This window comes from Pristis pectinata, chromosome 6 (assembly GCF_009764475.1).
Source record: "Pristis pectinata isolate sPriPec2 chromosome 6, sPriPec2.1.pri, whole genome shotgun sequence".
Lineage (NCBI taxonomy): Eukaryota > Metazoa > Chordata > Chondrichthyes > Rhinopristiformes > Pristidae > Pristis > Pristis pectinata.
The window spans coordinates 18,951,100-18,970,465 of NC_067410.1; the positions used below are offsets into that span (position 1 = coordinate 18,951,100).

The window sequence follows — 19,366 nt, forward strand, 5'->3', positions numbered from 1 at the left end:
TCCAGGCCTCCCCCAATTTTTATGTCATCTGCAAACTTACTAATCCGCTCACCTACATTTTCGTCCAAATCATTTATGTGTGTCACAAACAACAGAGGTCCCATCACTGATCCTTGTGGAACAGCACTGCTCACAGACTTATTGTCAGAATAACTCGCTTACACCACTACCCTCTGTATTTTATAGCCAAGCCAATTTTGAATCCAATCTACCAAGTCTACATGGATCCCATGAGACTTAATCTTCGTGCTGGACATTGTCAAAAGCTTTACTAGAATCCATGTATCCACTGCCCTACCCTCATCAGTCATCTTTGCCACCTCCTCTTCTGGCTATTCTCCAGTCCTCTGTGACTTTGCCTGGGACTAAAGAGAATACAAGAATCTCTGTGAATATCCCAACAATCTCCTCTCTCGCCTTCTCTCAAAAACCTGGGATAGATCCCATCAGGCTCTGGGGACTTATCCATTTTGATGTCTCTTCAAGAGCCCAAGCACCTCCACCTTCTTGATATCAACAGGCCCTAGAATATCAGCATCCCCCTCCCTGATCTTGCTATTCTCCATGTCCTTCGCCTTGTTAAATACCAATGCAAAGTACTTGTTTAGTACCTCATCCACTTCCTCTAGCTCCGGGCATAACTTCCCTCCTTTGTTATTCATTTTTCTCTCTTGTTTCCCAGACCCTCCCAGCATACCATGTCTAAGATATGAGTGTGTGAGTGGGAAACCTCCTCCCAAACCACTCTGTAACCGAGCTTCAAATCATTGTGCTCCTGTCCCACTTGCATGAAAGATTTTATCTAGTGTCACTTTAAAGTATTAGTTATGTTTTCCTTTATGCAGGTGACTGTCCAGAAAATAGCATGTTTTATGACCCCTATTTACAATAGGACCGCTATTGTAAATTAACTCTTTGGACTACATCAACCTATTTTAATGATTAATGCTTCATGCAATTGCAAATATTTATACTTGCTGTGAATAAATATTAAGTACATCTTGTTTGGTATAGGGTAAAAATGCCGTATATTCACACCAAGACCAAATGCACAGATTGAAAGGAAAATCAAAAACTTCAGATGCACATGGTTTCACATGTTTGTGAAACAGTGATTCACTTGCACTTGTTCTGATCTGGTGTACGTCATTCAGTGTTCATGATGTTAACTCCTCTACATTGGAGAAACTAAATGCAGATTGGGTAACTGCTCTGCAGTATGCACCTTTTAAATGCTGTGAGCCTTTGGGATCTTCAGCTGCAGGCAATTCCCCACGCCTAATGACCGAGCTACTGATCCCAGATATGAGAGAGACCTGCATTTCAGACAGTTATGCTGGGCCTGGAAACCGGTCCATATTCTGAACTTAATTAAATTAAATTAAATTAAATTTTAATTAAATTCAATTTTATTTACAGCGTGGTAACAGGTCCTTCCGGCCCAACGAGTCCGTGCCGCCTATTTTAAACCCCAAATTAACCTACCTGTACGTCTTTAGAATGTGGGAGGAAACCGGAGCACTCGAAGGAAACCCATGCAGACATGGGACTCATTGTTTACAATTCATGGCCAATCTAGCTGCCGTCATTTCAAAATCAGCATACTAAAATCACCACATCTGGCTTGAACTATCATCCATTCTCTACTAAGCAGAGTATTTAGCTGCTGAGCCGTTGGAGCTACTCAAATTAAGTTCACCCAGATCTGGACTTGAACAAGTGTGATTGGATTTGTAATTCTGTTATGGGCACAGAGCTATCTGGTAACTATTATAAATTGGCATTGGCACCCAATGCAAATTGTGAAAATTCCAGAAGACCAACTAAGCTTTGAAGATGAGTGTTACGATAAACGTCAAAATGAGGCACATGCCCATGCCTCAGAATTGCTAAATCCACATTACTTAAATCAGGTGCAATTTCAGAAAGTGATTTTGTCCTGACTATTTTGGTCCTTAAATTTGAGATGGTAGAGTTAACTCCACTTAGAAAACACACCTAATCAATCAAAGTGAAGATGATTACATGGAAAGGAATCTATTTGCATAATCCTGTGCTGCATTTGTTCACCAACAAATTGATTGAAGCCAATAAGGCCACGTCCATCTTGCTAATTATATAAAATTTGTGAACTTGTATCGTGTGTACTTGAGTAACATTCTACCTTTATATTCTTGTAGTTTAATATGTAATAGTGAAAATTACCCATGAAAATTAGCTTGTAGAGATGGGGGTTGAGGGCCGACACAATTGTGAACACTGACAGGTCCGGCACATCAAACATAGCAATTTAAATGAAATGCTAGAAAGTTGCTGGTGCCCCTGGAACAAGAACCATCTTTGAGTCATCGCCCCTAGGACACAGAGTGGAAAAACAGTGCCAAGGAACTGGTCCTACCATTAACAAATCAATGCAAATTTTCTATTACATGATCACCATTGTTTTACCTGGTTTATGTCTTGTTTAAGACCATGTCTTGATTGAGTATATTTAAGGGTGATAGTTCAGGAACACCAGCTTTACTTTGAGTGAGGGAGATTATTCATTCTCATTTTTCAGGCTGGCAGTAGTCGTTCAGTGGTGCCACTCCAGTCAGTGGGTCACCCATGTTGTTGGCTCAAGCGCCATTCCAGAGGCTTGAGCACAGAATCTGAACTGACACTGTGAGGCGTACTGCTCTGGAGCAGGGACCAAATAGAATTTCTGTTGTTGTGTTATTCAGGCTTGTAGTTGAGTGAGTTTTAGGTGGGTGTGTGTGGATGACCTTGGAAGTGGGATTATTTTGGCTGAAAAGTTGTGCATGAACCTCACAGGGTAGCGGTGGGAAACATTTGCTGAATGAGGGAGTTTAACTGCCAGGCCTCATCCATGAGGAGGAGGTTTAAAGATCATGACCTCAAACCTGGCACAAAGCTCATAATCTGGTGGACAACAGAGAACTCTAGCCTGCTGTACACTCCAACCCACAGCAGGCACCTCAGACCACTGCTGTCTCCTCCAAATCTATCAGTAGAATAAGTGAACCAACATCAGCTTCCTCTCTCAAGCCATCCTCCTCAACAGAGAGGCCCTAAATGCTCTCACCTGGCTTCAATGAGCAGGCTATGCCATTTGCATGCCTGACTCCCAGAGCAGACACTCTATTCCAAGCTCTGTCACAGCAAGGGATTACGAGGTGGACAGAAGAAAAGGCATTCTCAGAAGTGTCACATCCCACTGACTTGTGATCATTTAAAATGGAGAAGGAACATTTGGGATGGTATTGAGAACCTTGAGTCTAAACAACTGAGGGAGCAAGACCACCTCCCAAACTACCACATCAGGCACCACCCTTCCCCCACCTGTAGCAGTATTTGTGGGCGTCCCTTATTGGCCTCGCAGAGCTGGAGTGGAATCATTGTCTATGTAGAAGGACTGCCTAAGAAGAGGAAAAAGATCTGCCCACAAAGTGTGCCAAGTCAATAGGCAGTGGTAGTTTGCCTGGCTTGGAGATTAATGGTTAGCTGGAAAGGAAGACTGATCAGCAATCCAATGAGTTACTGAGGCAGATTGGAGGGAAAGTTATTGACTTGTCTTTTAGGATGCAAGACTGCTCTCCTACAACATCTGGTCCTACAGATAAAGTAACAATCTTGGAGCTTCTGTCTCTAAACCTTATTTAGCCTGGTACGAAACCTATATGAGCCACCTTACTCGAGATCCTATTAAAAAGAATTTGGGCTCTTTTTCTGATAGTAGAACTCCAATTTGTGTAAATTTATGAGGCCACCCTCTGCTTACAAAGTAATGGGTTAAACTAACTAAAGAGCTGAGATTCTAGGGAATAAGTGACATTTTGACCAGCCAATCAGACTGGTTTCTGGATAAGGAGAATTAAAATTGACGTCATTATTACAGCTAATTAGATGAATTATACAGCAATCTTATGGCCCTTTCAAGAATAAGCAAACATCAAATAAGGGGTGTCATCTGAACTTTCCTTGGGTTTTCTCACTAATCTATGATTTTTGTTAGAATGAAGATTTAGGAAGAGAAATTCCATTAGAGTTAACACATACTTTTGCCCATTTCTTTATCAAATCTTCAAACTCTGTACGTTGCTAAGTCTAGCTAAATTTCTGACACTTTTAAAACTTTTGGGATAACTTCATCATTACTTCCTAGTTTACTTCATTTATTTTTCCCAATTGACTAAGCTTCTACAAAATATTCAGGCCACTTCACACTGGTTTCTGGATATTGCAAAAATTTCTATTGGTATCATCTTACTTTTAATCCACTTGGAAATGTAATCTATTCTTTGTTTTACTGCCAGAAAAACTGTAATCTCATGAATAAAACTGAATTATACAAATGTATAACCAATCAAATGGTTGCAGATATTTTCATGAGATTTGTTAGGATCTACTGCAAGTTAGGATGCAAGAACTAACAATTTCCCTTTAGTTGACAAATTGCTGCAAATACTTAGATTTAGTACAGCAGTCACTAAATTATATATTTTGCATCAAGACTATATGTGATTTCTGATTAAACAAATATTTAAGAATATTTTTTAAAAAATCAAAATGACTATCATTGAGTTGTTTGAATTATTGATATATTTATAGTTAAGCATGAGTCATTGCTTGAGTTTGAAGCAGTGAATATCAATCCTATATTACAAAGTAGCATTCTGATTTACAGTGATGAAGTACTGTTGTTCCTCTTGCAAATTACACCTTTTTCCACTGTAACCACACTGCATTTTATCCATTTCAGTCAATTGAAATGGAATCTTATAATAAAATCTATTTGTTTTAGTGAAACAGCCCACCTTCCTGAAGTGTTCTTTGAAGAATCTGATGCCCTTCAGTAAATATTGTTAGCAGTCTTAAGTATTACCAATGAGATTGGCACAGGTTTGGTTTGTGGATCAAGAGAATGTTGAGCCTCATTTGTCAGAAAGTTGGAATATGCAGAGAGCAGGGTTAGAGTTTACAATCACCCAGCTACTTTGGAAAGGAAAGCAAGCAGTTCAGTGCAAGTGCATTGTAGGGTACCTGTCAAAATGTAGCAAGGGTCTTTGGAGCCAGGACTCTGACACCAGTGTATAGAATCTACTGCATTCTGGCAGATATTAGATACACAGTCCCAAGAGATTCTGCAGATGCTAGAATCTGGAGTAACACACACAAAAAGTGCTGGAGGAACTCAGTAGGTCAGGCAGCATCTATGGAGGGAAATAAACAGTCAATGTTTCAGGTCGAGACCCTTCATTAGGACAAGTGTTAATTGATACCGTGCAAGCGGAACAAAGAAGTAGGTGGTTCCAAGTACTATGTTTCGGTAAATTTAGGAACAAGTTATAGGTTCTTCTGCAATCATTTGCTAGGTTCCCCCGCAAAGATTTTAATGTTTCTATTCCAATTTTGTGCATTTGCTATTTCTTCAAACTATAATGCAATCTTTGTCTACTTGCAGGTCCTTGACCATTTTGAAAAAGAAGGCTTTCAGTTCCTAGCAAATGTTTTCAACTCTTCTCATTCTTTCCTGGAAGATCTTACTGGACTGACTCTTTTACACCAGGAGACCCAGGCCGCTGAGGTAATCACTTTGGCTACCTTGTTCTTGATGTACTCTTTCAAAATACGGAGAAGCAGAATTTTTCTCACTCACTTTGGTAAATTATAGAATTTAGAACTAAAAGCAAAAGGTTTCAGTTTGGAGTACTCCTGCAAGTGGCTGTTTTTTCTATTTTTTTCAATTTTCTCCAAGTTTTGTGTTCTAAAATATGCATTTATTAATACATAAACTTATTTTGGCTTTTGCAAAGGCAAAAGTTGAAGAACTGGTCCACTGGACCATTGTGTTCTTTGATCGTCATTGTATTATGTGGAACTTGTGACACCATTGTGAATAGGCTGAGCCCAGAAGATTAATATATTAACTGGCACAGTGGAACACTGGGAAAGCATCTGATGTTGTAATATTAGTTAGTACTGGGACTTGGTTCAACTTCAGGAAGTGAGTTGATTAAAATATGTTACCTCCTGTGAATCATCACCCTCTTGAGAGGAGGGAAAGTAATTTAAAAGCTTATCAGTGTGTTGCATTGGCTGAAAGGGAGCGTATTTAGGGCAGCACAGTGATGCAGCTAATAGAGCTGCTGCCCCACACCACTAGAGACCCGCCTTCAATCGTGATCTCATGTGCTGCCTGCATGGAGTTTGCACGTTCTCCCTGCGACCACGTGGATTTCCTCTGGGTACTCCGGTTTCCTTCCCGAAGGCATGCAGATTGATATGTTATTTGGCCACTGTAAATTGCCCCTAGTGTTTGGGCAGGCTGCAGAATATGTAGGGAGAACGGGAAAAATGAGATTAACGTAGGATTAGTGCAAATGAATGGTTGATTGTGGGTCTGGACTTGGTGGACAGAAGCGCCCATTTCCATGCTCTATGTCTCCAAGACTCAAGGTATTGAATACATCACTGGGTGACTATGCTACAATGGGCCTCAGTGAGGTGTATTGTTAGACATCCATTTGTTTCTCATTGTTTACGGGAGTGCAAATATGTACTGTGCTGCTGCAGCAAAAAGCTAATTTCCATTGGCATTTATGCGCTGGGTATGTATGCCCATGACAATAAACTTGAACTTGAGTATCTGTGGGGACGGCGGGGGAGAGACAGTAGACAGAAGTATCTGAGGGAGAAGCAGATGAAGGGCCGAGACCATGGGATCATGTTAAAGTTGAGAATGTTCACAGGAGGGGGATGGAGAAAGAGAGAGAGACTTGGTGTGAGCTGTGGAACGGAGGGACTGAGAATGGCCGGAGAGAAATGGGGGCACTGAGAAAGTGCCGAATGATACATTGGCAGACTGCGGACTACAGGCTGGATGTATTTAGATTTAGCTTGTCTCCAATGTTACGCTTTGGGTTTGTGTAATAAGCATTATCATCTTCTGGAAAAGATTTTGTTGCTTGCAAGTTAGAACTGTTCAATAATCTGTGCTGACTTACTACTGCCTAAAGCACATCTGGTTTTAATTGAATCTTAGAGGAATAACTTATGTTGGAGGCTGGTTTACAGCTTCCTCAGGTTCTGAGACTGGTACAATTTGATCTCTGTCATACATCACAGAGGGCAGTGCAAGACTTTTGGGAATCAACTCCTTTTATTGTGCAATGTCACAATAACAGCTCTGCAAGCCATGATGCACTGGATCTGTTAAATATCTGTTGAAGTGTCACTAAAGCTGCTGTTGGTCTTGTGTTTCTATACCAGTATGTTCACACACAATTAGATATTTTGGTTTTGTACATGTGTGAATTCATGGACCATGCCTTCTTTCCTGTGCAAAACAAAACATACAAGCATATGAATTAGAAGCACGTGTAGGCCACTCAGCCCCTTTAATCTCCTCCAAGTAACCTTTCCCCCCCATCGCTTTTGAAACGATGGCTCTGCCATAAAAACATTCAAAGACTTTGTTTCCACTACCCTTTTGAGGAAGAAAGTTTCAAAGACTCACAGCCCTCCTTGGAGAAAAGATTTTGTCTCATTTCTCTCTTAAATGATGACCCTTTCTTTTCAAACAGTTCTTGATTCTCCCACAAGAGGATTTTGTATCCACATTATTTGTACACTTTACCATGATGGATAAAGAACAACTACTTGAAAAGTTTTAACTTCACTTTGCTTTGTCACCTTAAATGGAAAAGCCCAAAATATGCTACCTTGCCAGTGGTTCAGAGGAGAGCTGTCGGATGCTTTTGAAGTTGATTACAGTTTTCTTGAATTTTGAGCATGCACCTGTTCACGTGTTTGGCATAAATTAGTTTAGAGTCATGGGGTCACAGAAACAGGCCCTTCAGCCCATCACATCCCCAATGATCATCAAACATTCATCTACACCCATCCCATTTTTCCTCTAGCATCCCCATCATCTCCCCCCAACGTTGATTGTCCTGCCACCCAGCTACACCAAGAGCAATTTCCAATAGCCAATCAACCTGCATTAACCCATATCCCTTAATCCCTTGATAATGACTCAGCCTCCGCTACTTTCTGTGGTACAGAATTCCACATGTTCACCAGCATCCAGGTGAAGATATTTCTCCTGACTTTGGTTCTAAATGGCATACCAGGTATCTCGAGGCTGCAACCCCTGGGTCTGGAGAATTGGAAGTGTACAGCCTGCATCTGGATTGTCTACTCCTGTTCAGATTTTATAGGCTTCTGTGGGATCTCCTCTCATTCTTCTGAATTCCAGTAATATAGGCCTAATCAATCCAATCTGTCCTGTTACATCAGTCCTGCCGTCCCAAGAATCAGTACAATAAACCTTTTGCATTCTTTCCATGACTAGAACATACTTCCTCAGATAAGGAGACAGAAAGTGCGCACAAAACTGCAGGTAGGGTCTCACCAGGACCCTATGCAGCTGCAGCAAGACTTCCTTGCTCTTGTAGTCAAATCCTCTTGCAATGAAGGCCAGTACACTGTTTTTGCTTGCTGCTCCTGAACATTTGCTTTTAGTGACTGGTTTATAAGGAGTGTAGAGAAGTTCATGGAAGCTTGTGTGTTCAGGAAGGAGAATGGTGATATCCTGAAAGATTTCAGCATTATGAAAGAGGAGATGTTGGCAGTCTTGAAGCCCATAAAGGTGGATAAATCCCTTGGGACTGACCAGGTGTATCCTAGGATGTTATGAGAAACCAGGAAAGAAATTGCTGGGGCCCTGGCAAAGACTTTTGTATTTCTGTTAGCCACAGGTGAGGTACCAGAAGTCTGGAGGGTGGCTCATAGTGTACCTTTGTTTAAGAAAGGCTGCAAGGACAAGGTAGAGAACTACAGGCCGGTGAGCCTAACGTCAGTGGTGGGAAAGTTACTGGAAGGGATTTTGAGAGACAGGATTTATTTGCATTTGGAAAGGCAAGGACTGATTAGAGATAGTCAGCCTGGTGTTGTGCATGGGTAAAGTTGATCGAGTTTTTTGGAAGAGGTGACCAAGAGGATTGATGAGGGCAGGGTAGTAAACGTTGTCTACGTAGACTTTAGCAAGACCTTTGACAAGGTCCGTATTAATCCAGGTTGAGCTAGCAAATTGGATACAAAATTAGCTTGGTGGTAGGAGTCAATGGTGGTAGGGCCTGTGACCAATGGTGCTGAGTCCCCTGTTTGTCATATGTATTAATGATTTGGCTGAGAATATAGATGGCATGATTAGTAAGTTTGCAGATGACACCAAAATTATTGGTATGGTGCATAGTGAAGAAGGTTGTCCAAGGTTACAACAGGATGTAGATCAACTGAGAAAGTGGCAAAGGAATTGGCAGATGGAATTTAACTCTGTCTTTGCTCCTCCCTATCTCTAATCTCCTCCAACCCTATGACCCTCCAAGATCTCTCTGCTTCAATTCTATCCTCTTGATGATCCTCTTTTTTTATTTTGCTTCAAGGGCTGGCACGGTAGTGTAGCGGTTAGTGTAATGCTTTACAGTGCCAGCGACCCGGGCTCAATTCCGGCCACTGTCTGTAAGGAATTTGTACGTTCTTCCTGTGTCTGCGTGGGTTTCCTCCGGGTGCTGTAGTTTCCTCCCACATTCCAAAGATGTACAGGTTAGGAAGTTGTGGGCATGCTATGTTGGCACCGGAAGTGTGGCGACACTTGTGGGCTGCCCCCAGAACACTCTACGCAAAAGATGCATTTCACTGTGTGTTTCGATGTACATGCGACTAATAAAGATATCTTATCTTAAGATCAATGACCGTGCTACCAGCTACCAAGGCCTCAAGTTCTGGAATTCCTTCCCTTAACCCTCTGCCTCTCTGATTCTTCTCGCTCTGCCTTAAAACCTAAACAGGAAACGCTGGAAATACTCGGCAGGTCAGGCTGTATGCTGTGGGAAGAGAAACAAAGTTAACCTTTCTGATCAGAAACCCTTCATCGAAACTCTGGGCAAGTTTGTTTTATCTCTGTTTTCTTCTTAATTTTCCTCTGGGAGTGGAAAACTTGCCAAGCCTGACCTGTCATACATGTCTTCCTGCTCTGCATTTTGCAACCCCAGCCTTCTTTTATCTTATGTTCTCACTCTCTAACTGCTCCCGTTCACTCATTGACCAGATAACATTGTTTACAGCTTATCTGCAAGGTCCCCCTGGTCTCACCCTATCAGAACCACCCCGTCCCTCACACTCCCTGCAGCTTTACAGATCTCCTTCTCAGTTCTGAGGGAGGGTCGTTGACCTGAAACATTGTTTCTCATCCCACAGATGTGGCCTGACCTACTGAGTATTTCCAGCATTTTCTGTTTTTGTTTTAGATTTCCGGCATCTGCAGTTTTTCTTTTAGGCTTTCACCCCTTAAAACCTACTCCTTAAACAAGCTGTTGGTCATCTGCCCTGATGATATTTCTTTGAAACTCTGTGGGATGTTTCCCTCTGTTAATGGCATTTTGCAAAGTTGCTGAACATCTATGACAGAAACATTTATTATTCAACTTTAGCCATACATCTGCTCTCACCTGAAGTAGTTGTAGCATTTGCACTGTATAGCAATTAGCTTTATTACAGGTGACCCCCGCTTGACAGCTGTTTGGGTAATGCCCTCTTTTTATATGTTCATTCAAAGGATGTGGGCTTGACAGCTGAGTCAGCATTTAATTACCAATCCCTAGTTGCCCTTGCCTATCACCTGAACTCACCTATCCCCTGCCTGCGTGTGCTGCTCCCCCTCCCCCCATCTTCTTATTCTGGCTTCTGCCCTCTTCCTTTCCAGTCCTGATGAAGGGTCTGGGCCCAAAACGTCGACTGTTTATTTCCCTCCATGGATGTTGCCTGACCTGCTGAGTTCCTCCAGCACTTTTTGTGTGTGTTGCCCTTGAGAAGGTGGTAATGAGCTGCCTTCTTGAACCGCTGCAGTCCTTGAGGTGTGGGTTTACCCACAATGCTGTTAGAGAGTTCAAAGAGTTTGATCCAGTGACAGTGAAGGAACAGCAATTATATTTCCAAGTCAGGATGGTGTGGGGCTTGGAGGGCAACTTCCAGGTGGTGGTGTTCCTATGTTTTTTGATGCCCTTGTTCTTCAAGCTGGTAGAGGTGCTGGGTTTGGAAGGTGCTGTCTTGAGGAGTTTTGGTGAGTTGCTGCAGTTCAAGCTGTAGATGGTACAAACTGCTGCTACTGTGTGCCAGTGGTGATGTGAGAGAGTGGTTGTGGATGAGGTGTTTATCAAGCCGGCTGCTATGTCCTGTATGGTATTGAGTTTCTTGAGTGTTGTTGAAGTTGCACTCATCCAGACAAGTGGAGGATATTCCATCACACTCCTGACTTGAGCCTTGCGGATAGTGGATAGGCTTTGTGGAGTCGGGAGGTGAGTTACTCACAGCCGGATTCATAGCATCTGATCTGCTCTTGTAGCCACATCATGTATATGGGTACTCTAGTTCAGTTTCTAGTCAATGGTAACCCCCAGGATATTGGTAGTGTGGCATTCAGTGATGGTTCTGTCATTGAATGTCAAGGGATGATAACTGGATTATCTCTTGTTGGGTATCATCATTGCCTTGCACTTCTGTGTGACCCTTAAAAGAATTCACAAATCACTAACCAAAAATTTGAGATACGGAATAAAATTCACTCTCTCAGAACCTATGGGGGCGGAAAAGATAAATAATTCATTTTTTTTAAAAGAACTCTCATTTCTTGACAACTTCACGTTACAGAAAATTGCGGTACGGACTGTACTCCTAATCTACATTGCATCTTGCAGCATTCCTAAGTCAAATCATTGTAGTTTTACTTTAACTCCAAAATATTGTTCTTGCATAATATAAACTACTGTTGGCTATTATTGCCATAAAAGCTCTTTGAATTACTCTTCTCTTTTTTCTGGATTTTGAATCAATGGACATTCACTTATAGATATTATTTTCTGCTTAAGCTGTGCTGCTAAACAGTCTTGTATGTTTTAAAATAAAAAATAACATAAGAAATATTGCACAACATCCATGTTTGGACATCATTCAAAGGGAATTGAATTTAATAATGTAGATGTGAGACCTGTACTTGATTAATAATGAACAGTTGTAGTGCAAATGGGCCTCTATAGGTTTTCTGTTGTCTAGAAACAAGTTGTTCATTACAGTCAAATTATAACCAGATGTAAGTTTCCAGAAATTTAGCAGCTTGCCTTCTTTTTGTACTAAGGTGCCATTTGTATGTTTAAGGTAATTGCACCATATTCAAACAACTGAACATGTGATTCATGGAAAGTATTAGAGTGACCTTTTCACATAATGGATGTAATTTCCCTACCAACGGATAAATAGAAGTTTGAAAACTTTGAGCTCCTGACAAAAGTCTGAAGTCTATTAGTTTAATTTAAATCTGTTTTGTGTTTCAATGGTTTCAGTTTTCAAAATGTTTAATAAAAAAACCAAATCCAGTGCTAAATTTAAAGCAACACTTCAAAGTAAATATACAAGAAATCCATTTACTGGATTTACATCATTTAATATATACATCAGTAGAATATTCATTTTGTTCAGGCTAATGTTTTCATTGCATATTAATGTTAGGAACTGCGGTATCTTGAGACTGAGGTCTTCACAAGTTGTAGATTATTTGTTACATTGATGCTGTTCAGTTAGTAAGCTATTCAAACTTTTTTTGTAAAAAGTTGTCATGGTAGAAGTTGTGCATCGTTGGACTGAATATTCCAGAATAGTGTCATTGAGGCATCTTTGTCACCATGACAACATTTTCCCTGTTTCAAGATTTCTTTTATAAGTGAGCCAAAGTACTGTTTTCTGATTGGGAGAAAAATAAGCACTGTTCAGCCAACATTCATTAAAACCTGAATAGTCTTTAAGGACCATTTAAAAAAACGTTTTCAATTTTGGCAGAGCATTTACATGCATCATTTTGTTAGGGAGTTTCACTTGGATAAGTGGTGGTGCTCTTCAAATTTATAGATATTTTCTGTCAGACTTGAATCCCACAATATAATTGCTGACTGCATGAACTCTGTATTTTTAATTTTGTCCATTAACATTGGTAAATAATTGTAATATGGTTTGATCTTCTAAGTGGAGATTGAAGGAACATAACTTATTTGGTTTTTATGTTTCTGAATGTGGCATTGAATTAATCCCACATAAAGAACTGGGAGGTTTGATGCTTTCCTCTATGGACTTGCTTGGTGCATGGCCTAAATAAAAGAACGTGCAGACATTTAGTTGCTCATTTTGAAGCTGTACATCTGTTCTTGTATTCATGTTTCCATTCATAACTTCCTTCACATTCAGTTATTATGGAAACTGATTATAAATTTATTGTGTTCCATTGCATTTCCTACCATGTTGTGCAGTTATGGAGTAGCAGGTCTTCAAGGACATTTTCCATTATAAATGTTGATATAAAAATTATAATCAATTGCGTGTGTGAGGATAAGAGTTCTAATATAATTTAGATGTTATATTATTCATAGTCTTGCATTACTTTTTTGCTTTACTGGAACTATAATCTCTTTGAATTCTATACATGCCCCTCATTTTTGGAAACATTAGCTCCATAGTTCTCCATGTCTGTTGTATGATAATGCAACTTGGGGTTCAAGAGTAATATCCTCTTACAACCAGAACTGGATATCCATGCCTTTTACGCTTGTTGCACCAAACAGACAACTAGACAAGGCAGAGCCAGAAATGATCCATTAAACTTTCTTTTTTCAGGAAGCGAAACATGAGATGAAGACTGTGTAATTGAATTAAGCAGCTATTTTTTGCATAGTAATTCAAATTAAGAATATACCACTTTTCCCCATATAAATGCGTAGTCTTGGTTTATTTAAATGAGACTGCTTTGAACTAAAGGATTTGTAACCTTTTGAGCTGTGAAACCTTTTGCAGCCTCTTCAATTTGCTGTCTGTCGTTGCACCCTTCTTTTATATAAAAACCTCGCTGCCTGCCTCAACCCCTGTGCTATATCTCCTGCTGAATGTGCTCAAAAAGTGGAGGGCTGTAAGTGAATGTCCAAGACCATTGTCTCTTCAACATGATGATTCTAATGTGTTCTTCAGTTATCGAAACTAAATAACTTGTATTATTTTCAATCTTCAATTCATTAGCTTCTCAACCATGTATCATTTATGACCCTTGTTTGTGTAAAAATAAGTTTTCTTTTCCATTCCTTTCGATAGCAAAATGATCAAGATATCCTTTAACATGATGTAAAGTCAAAACATTCACCTTTGTTAACTGAGCTATGTCCTTATTCTATATTTACAATTTTTGTAGCTCATACTTGCAGTGCCTTTTTTTTTTACTTGTGCATCCAGCACAAATCTGATCCTGTTTCTTAGTTTGGACAAGTGTGCTTCATGCTGTAATACAGTTTAGATGACTTCATTTCTTAGAATAGTACTGAATTGGTGATGCCCGTGTATATCAGGCCATCTATTTATAAAGTATATTCTGAGTAATATTTGCTTTATGGTTATGAGAATCTGCCTAGTAGAGATGCCATTCTGTGGATTAGATTTTATATATGAAGAAAATAATTTCTGGCAAGTGCTGGTCTGATAAACTTCAGTTTAAATATTGCTGTTGTGCATTTGCTTATTTTATTACTATGGTATCTAGTGGGTTTTAATTACTATTCAGTTTAGGAGTGCAATTACTTCGTGCTTTCACATTTAGCAGCTGGACAGAGAGACTACCGTGGCCGTTTAAAATTAGAAAGGAAATGCTTTGTAATCACCATGTCTGCTGGCTGTGATATGGTAGTAGGGTATGCTCATATTTCTCTCAAATATATCACACTGAATAATGTATTTGGTATGTAAGGGAATACACTGTGTGCTTGTCATTCCTTGTTGCATATACTGTTACACCCAGCAGTCAGTGCTAGCTTGATTGACCTCATCATTGCTGTAGACTTGCACAATTCATTCATGAATTAATGAAATATTTGTACTGGCATTTCAGTTTTCAGCTTGTGGCATTTTACATTTTTCAGATGCAAGCTATTTTGAGGCTTGCATAGATAATATCAATAGCTTAAATATGTTTTTATAAACATAATCTATTGTATGATTGCTTTTTAAGTTAGATTAATTGCAATACCAAATTTGAAACAAACCAAGGTGTGACAGTTATGGAGCAAAACAACTGCTTGCATTTTCATAGCAAAATGGGTTTGATGATCATAATTTTTCAGTGAAATGTGAGCTTGAATGGGCTGAAAGACATCAACAGCAATTGTTTTTTTTGTGTGAAGTAGTCAACTGGGTCAACTTTTCATGTGTAGTAACTGGAAGGGGACAAGAGGTAATAATGTTCCTGGGGAGAAGGGGATATGGCAATGCATGTTATGCATGTACTATTTTATGTTTATTTAGGATGTCTTTTTTGAAAGAAAAGCTGGAGCTATGGTATATCTCGGGTCTAGTAGTGTCAAGAAGACAGTATGTTGATATGGGATATAGGCCCCAGCTTAGAATGATCTTTTCTCTTATGTCCTCAAAGAGGGAATGGGCATGCTATTTAACTCTGACATGTTGGCTTTACCCAATTCCATTCTTTGCTGAATCTTCAAGGTAGTTGCAGATTTTTCTTGTATTCCACACTGTGACTGAGATCCATATAGAACTTGGGATCTTTTTTGTGGCATGTGTGGCTGAATTATTCCTTGGCTTAATTTGTTAAGGGATCTTGAGAATATCCTCTTTATCATTGTTTGTATTTCAATGGTCTCTTCCACAATTCCATGGGAGGAAAATGACTAACTTTTCTCAGATCTCCCCTGAACAAGTGTTGAAAAATTATTGGATGTTATGCACAGATGTCCCAAGATGTCTATTGTCTTTCTAAGAAGATATTTGGCATTTACCTCTTTCCAACTACAGGGAGTACAAGCAAGACTTAGCATCCTTCCGTTTTATGATGCATTTTAAATGTATTGGTATTGCTGTCAGCAGAAAAAAAATGGAAATTATTAGGATAGAAGTGTTACTACAGTTAGTGAGGAAGATGAATGACGAGTAAGCTTAGAAATTGGTAATGTAGATATTTTTAATCTAACTATAGCTTTACTCTAGTTCACCCACAACCAAGGCTTTATCAAAAATTATTGACAGCTGTGTTCTTTTACAATATGAATGTTACAATCTAATTGGAAATACAGTTTTTTAAAAAATCTTAGTATCATTATTTAAAAAAGAAATTTAAATGCAGTCCCATAAATGAATTTGAAGTAAATTATAGCTTTATAGAGTCAAACAAATGTAAAACGTGTTTACAAGCTTGTTATAAGCCTTATTGATGTCTGGAGTTCTATTGGGCAGTCCTGCATTTTCAAAGCAGTCTAGACTTGTTTTCCTGGCTTCTGAATTTCATGTTTTGACCCCTAGGGCTAATAATCAGGAGCATTTCTAATTTGATTCTAGACTTGAGAGGTAATTTTAGATGCAGAGCAGAGTTATAAAAGATTAAAGCATCTGGCCACCTGTGAACATACTGGTGGCCAAAGGGAGTCAGCCACACTGCCGTCCAAATATTACAAAAGAGCATCTCCAGTAACTGCAACTGTATCACAGCTGCTGCCTCCACATAATAATTCACATAATAATTTAACAGATGGTGTTGCTGAATGTTTTTCTATGGGAGTCCTTTCACAAGATCACAAGATCACAAGATAAGGGAGCAGAAGCAGGCCATTCGGCCCATCGAGTCTGCTCCAAGGAAAAGGGAAAAAGAAATGGGGTGGGAAAAAAAGAGAGAGAAAAAAAAACTATTCTAATCCCATTTGCCAGCCTTATCCCCATATCCCTTGATACCCTGACTATTTAGATATCTGTCTATCTCCTCCTTGAACACCCCCACTGATCTGGCCTCCACTGCTGTGCGTGGCAAGGAGTTCCACAATTTCACCACCCTCTGGGTAAAGAAACTTCTCCTCATCTCTGTCTTGAAACTGTACCCTCTAATTCTAAGATTGTGCCCTCTGGTCCTGGACACGCCCACCAAGGGAAACAGCCTAGCCACATCTACTCTATCCTTACCTGTCAACATTTTAAATGTCGCTACGAGGTCCCCTCTCATCCTTCTGTACTCCAGCGAGTACAGTCCAAGAGCCGACAAACGCTCATCGTACTTAAGCCCTTTCATTCCTGGAATCATTCTCGTAAATCTCCTCTGAACCCTCTCCAACGTCAGCACATCCTTCCTAAGATGCGGGGCCCAAAACTGCGCACAGTATTCCAAATGAGGCCTCACTAGCGCCCCGTAGAGCCTCATCAACACTTCCTTACTTTTATACACTATACCTCTCGAGATGAATGCCAACATAGCATTCGCTTTCTTAACCACCGATCCAACCTGGTGGTTAACTTTTAAGGTATCTTGTATAAGTACCCCCAAGTCCCTTTGTACTACCGCACTGCATAATTTTAGTATTTCTCTATTACCTTTTCTGACACACTTTGTGATGATGGAGAGTTCATTGGTTAAAGTCTAGTGAACAAGTAGCCAGCTGCAGCCAAACCCACGCATATAATTCAATATGCATAATTTCATGAAGTTAAGGGTATTTTCAAAATAACAAAGGGTTTTCAGTAGGATTGTGTATTGTTCTATGAAGTACAGAAAGAAATAGTAAATGATGGAAATATAATCTGTTATTTGCCAGTAAACAATGCCGATTGCAGTAAAAATAATGTATTCAAATATGAAAAGGACCTTGCCATATTACAACACAGACTTTTCATAGTGCCTCATGTAAAGTGGATTGAGGCTGAGTTTTTAGAGGCCATTCTAAGAACAATCACAGTCAAGCGTTCACTCTTAAATTAATCTCAAGGAAAAGGCACACATTCAGTTTGAGCATCTCAATCAACTGCAGTCATTCAGTAAAATGATTCTAACAATGATTCTTGATAAACATGGGAGCTGAGTGGGGGAAAGAATTTTTCATAGCATAAAGGGTGAAAGTTTGCTGGAATGTAGAGTTGAAATTATGAACAAATTGGCAATAATTTTATTGAACCTCTCATCTTCAACCTCTCTCTGCTGCAGTCAGAGGTTCCCACCTGCTTCAAAAGGGTATCAATCACACTGGTGCCCAAGAAGAGCAGGGTGAGTTGCCTCAATGACTATTGCCTATTTCACATCTACTGTGATTAAGTGCTTTGAGAGGTTGGTCATGGCTAGAATTAACTCTTGCCTGAGCAAGGACCTTGACCCGCTGCAGCTTTCCTACCGCCACAACAGGTCTACAGCGGATGCAATCTCACTGGCTCTCCAGTCTGCTTTAGAGCACCTAGACAACAGCAAAACATACATTTATCAATTACAGCTCAACGTTCAACACCAACATCCCCTCAGTATTAATCAACAAGCTTCAAAACCTGGGTCTCTGTATCTCTCTCTGCAAATGGATCCTCGACTTCCTTATCGGGAGACCACAGTCAGTGCGGATCGGTAGTAATATCTCCTCCTTGCTGACAATCAACACAGGCGCACCTCAAGGATGCGTGCTTAGCCCACTGCTCTGCTGTACTCTACACTTATTACTGTGTAGCTAGGCACAGCTCAAATACCATCTATAAATTCACCGATGACGCCACTGTTGTTGGTAGAATCTCAGATGGCAATGAAAAGGCGTACAGGAGTGAGATAGATTGGCTCGTTGAGTGATGTCACAACAATCTCGCACTCAACATCAGCAAGACCAAGGAATTGATTGTGGACTTCTGAAAGGGGAAGTTGGGAGAACACACACCAATCTTCATTGAAAGGTCAGCAGTGGAAAGGGTGAGCAGCTTCAAGTTCCTGGGTGTCAACATCTCAGTGGGTCTATCTTGGGCCCAACACATTGATGCAATCATGAAGAAAGCACGCCAGTGGCTCTAGTTCATTAGGAGTTTGAGGAGATTTGGTATATCACCAAAGACTCTTTCAGATTTCTACAGATGTATGGTGGAGAACATTATGACTAGTTACATCACTGCCTGGTATGGAGGCTCCAGTGCTTGGGATCGAAAGAGGCTACAGACGGTTGTAGATTCAGCCAGCTCCATCATGGGCACAACCCTCCCCACCATGAAGGACATCTTCAAGAGGCAGGGCCTCAAGAATGCGGCATCCATCATTAAGGGCCCTCACCACCCAGGACATGCCCTCTTCACGTTACTACCATCAGGGAGGAGGTACAGGAGCCTGAAGACCCACACTCAACATTTCAGGAACAGCTTCTTCCCCTCTGCCATCAGATTTCTGAACAACCCATGAACACTACTTCATTATTCGTCTTTTGCACTATTAATTTATTTTTGTAATTTATAGTCATTTTTATGTCTTGCACTGTACTGCTGCCAC

The 19,366-nt window shown here is 40.2% G+C and overlaps 1 protein-coding gene across 1 annotated transcript in view; it reads left to right on the forward strand.

Annotated features, from left to right (window-relative positions):
* Positions 1–19,366, forward strand: part of atg7 (ATG7 autophagy related 7 homolog (S. cerevisiae)) — a 130,951-nt gene that overhangs the window by 58,148 nt on the left and 53,437 nt on the right. Inside the window, exon 17 of the mRNA XM_052017351.1 lies at positions 5,465–5,587. Coding sequence (XP_051873311.1) covers positions 5,465–5,587 — 123 coding nt within the window. The remainder of the gene's footprint in view (positions 1–5,464; positions 5,588–19,366) is intronic.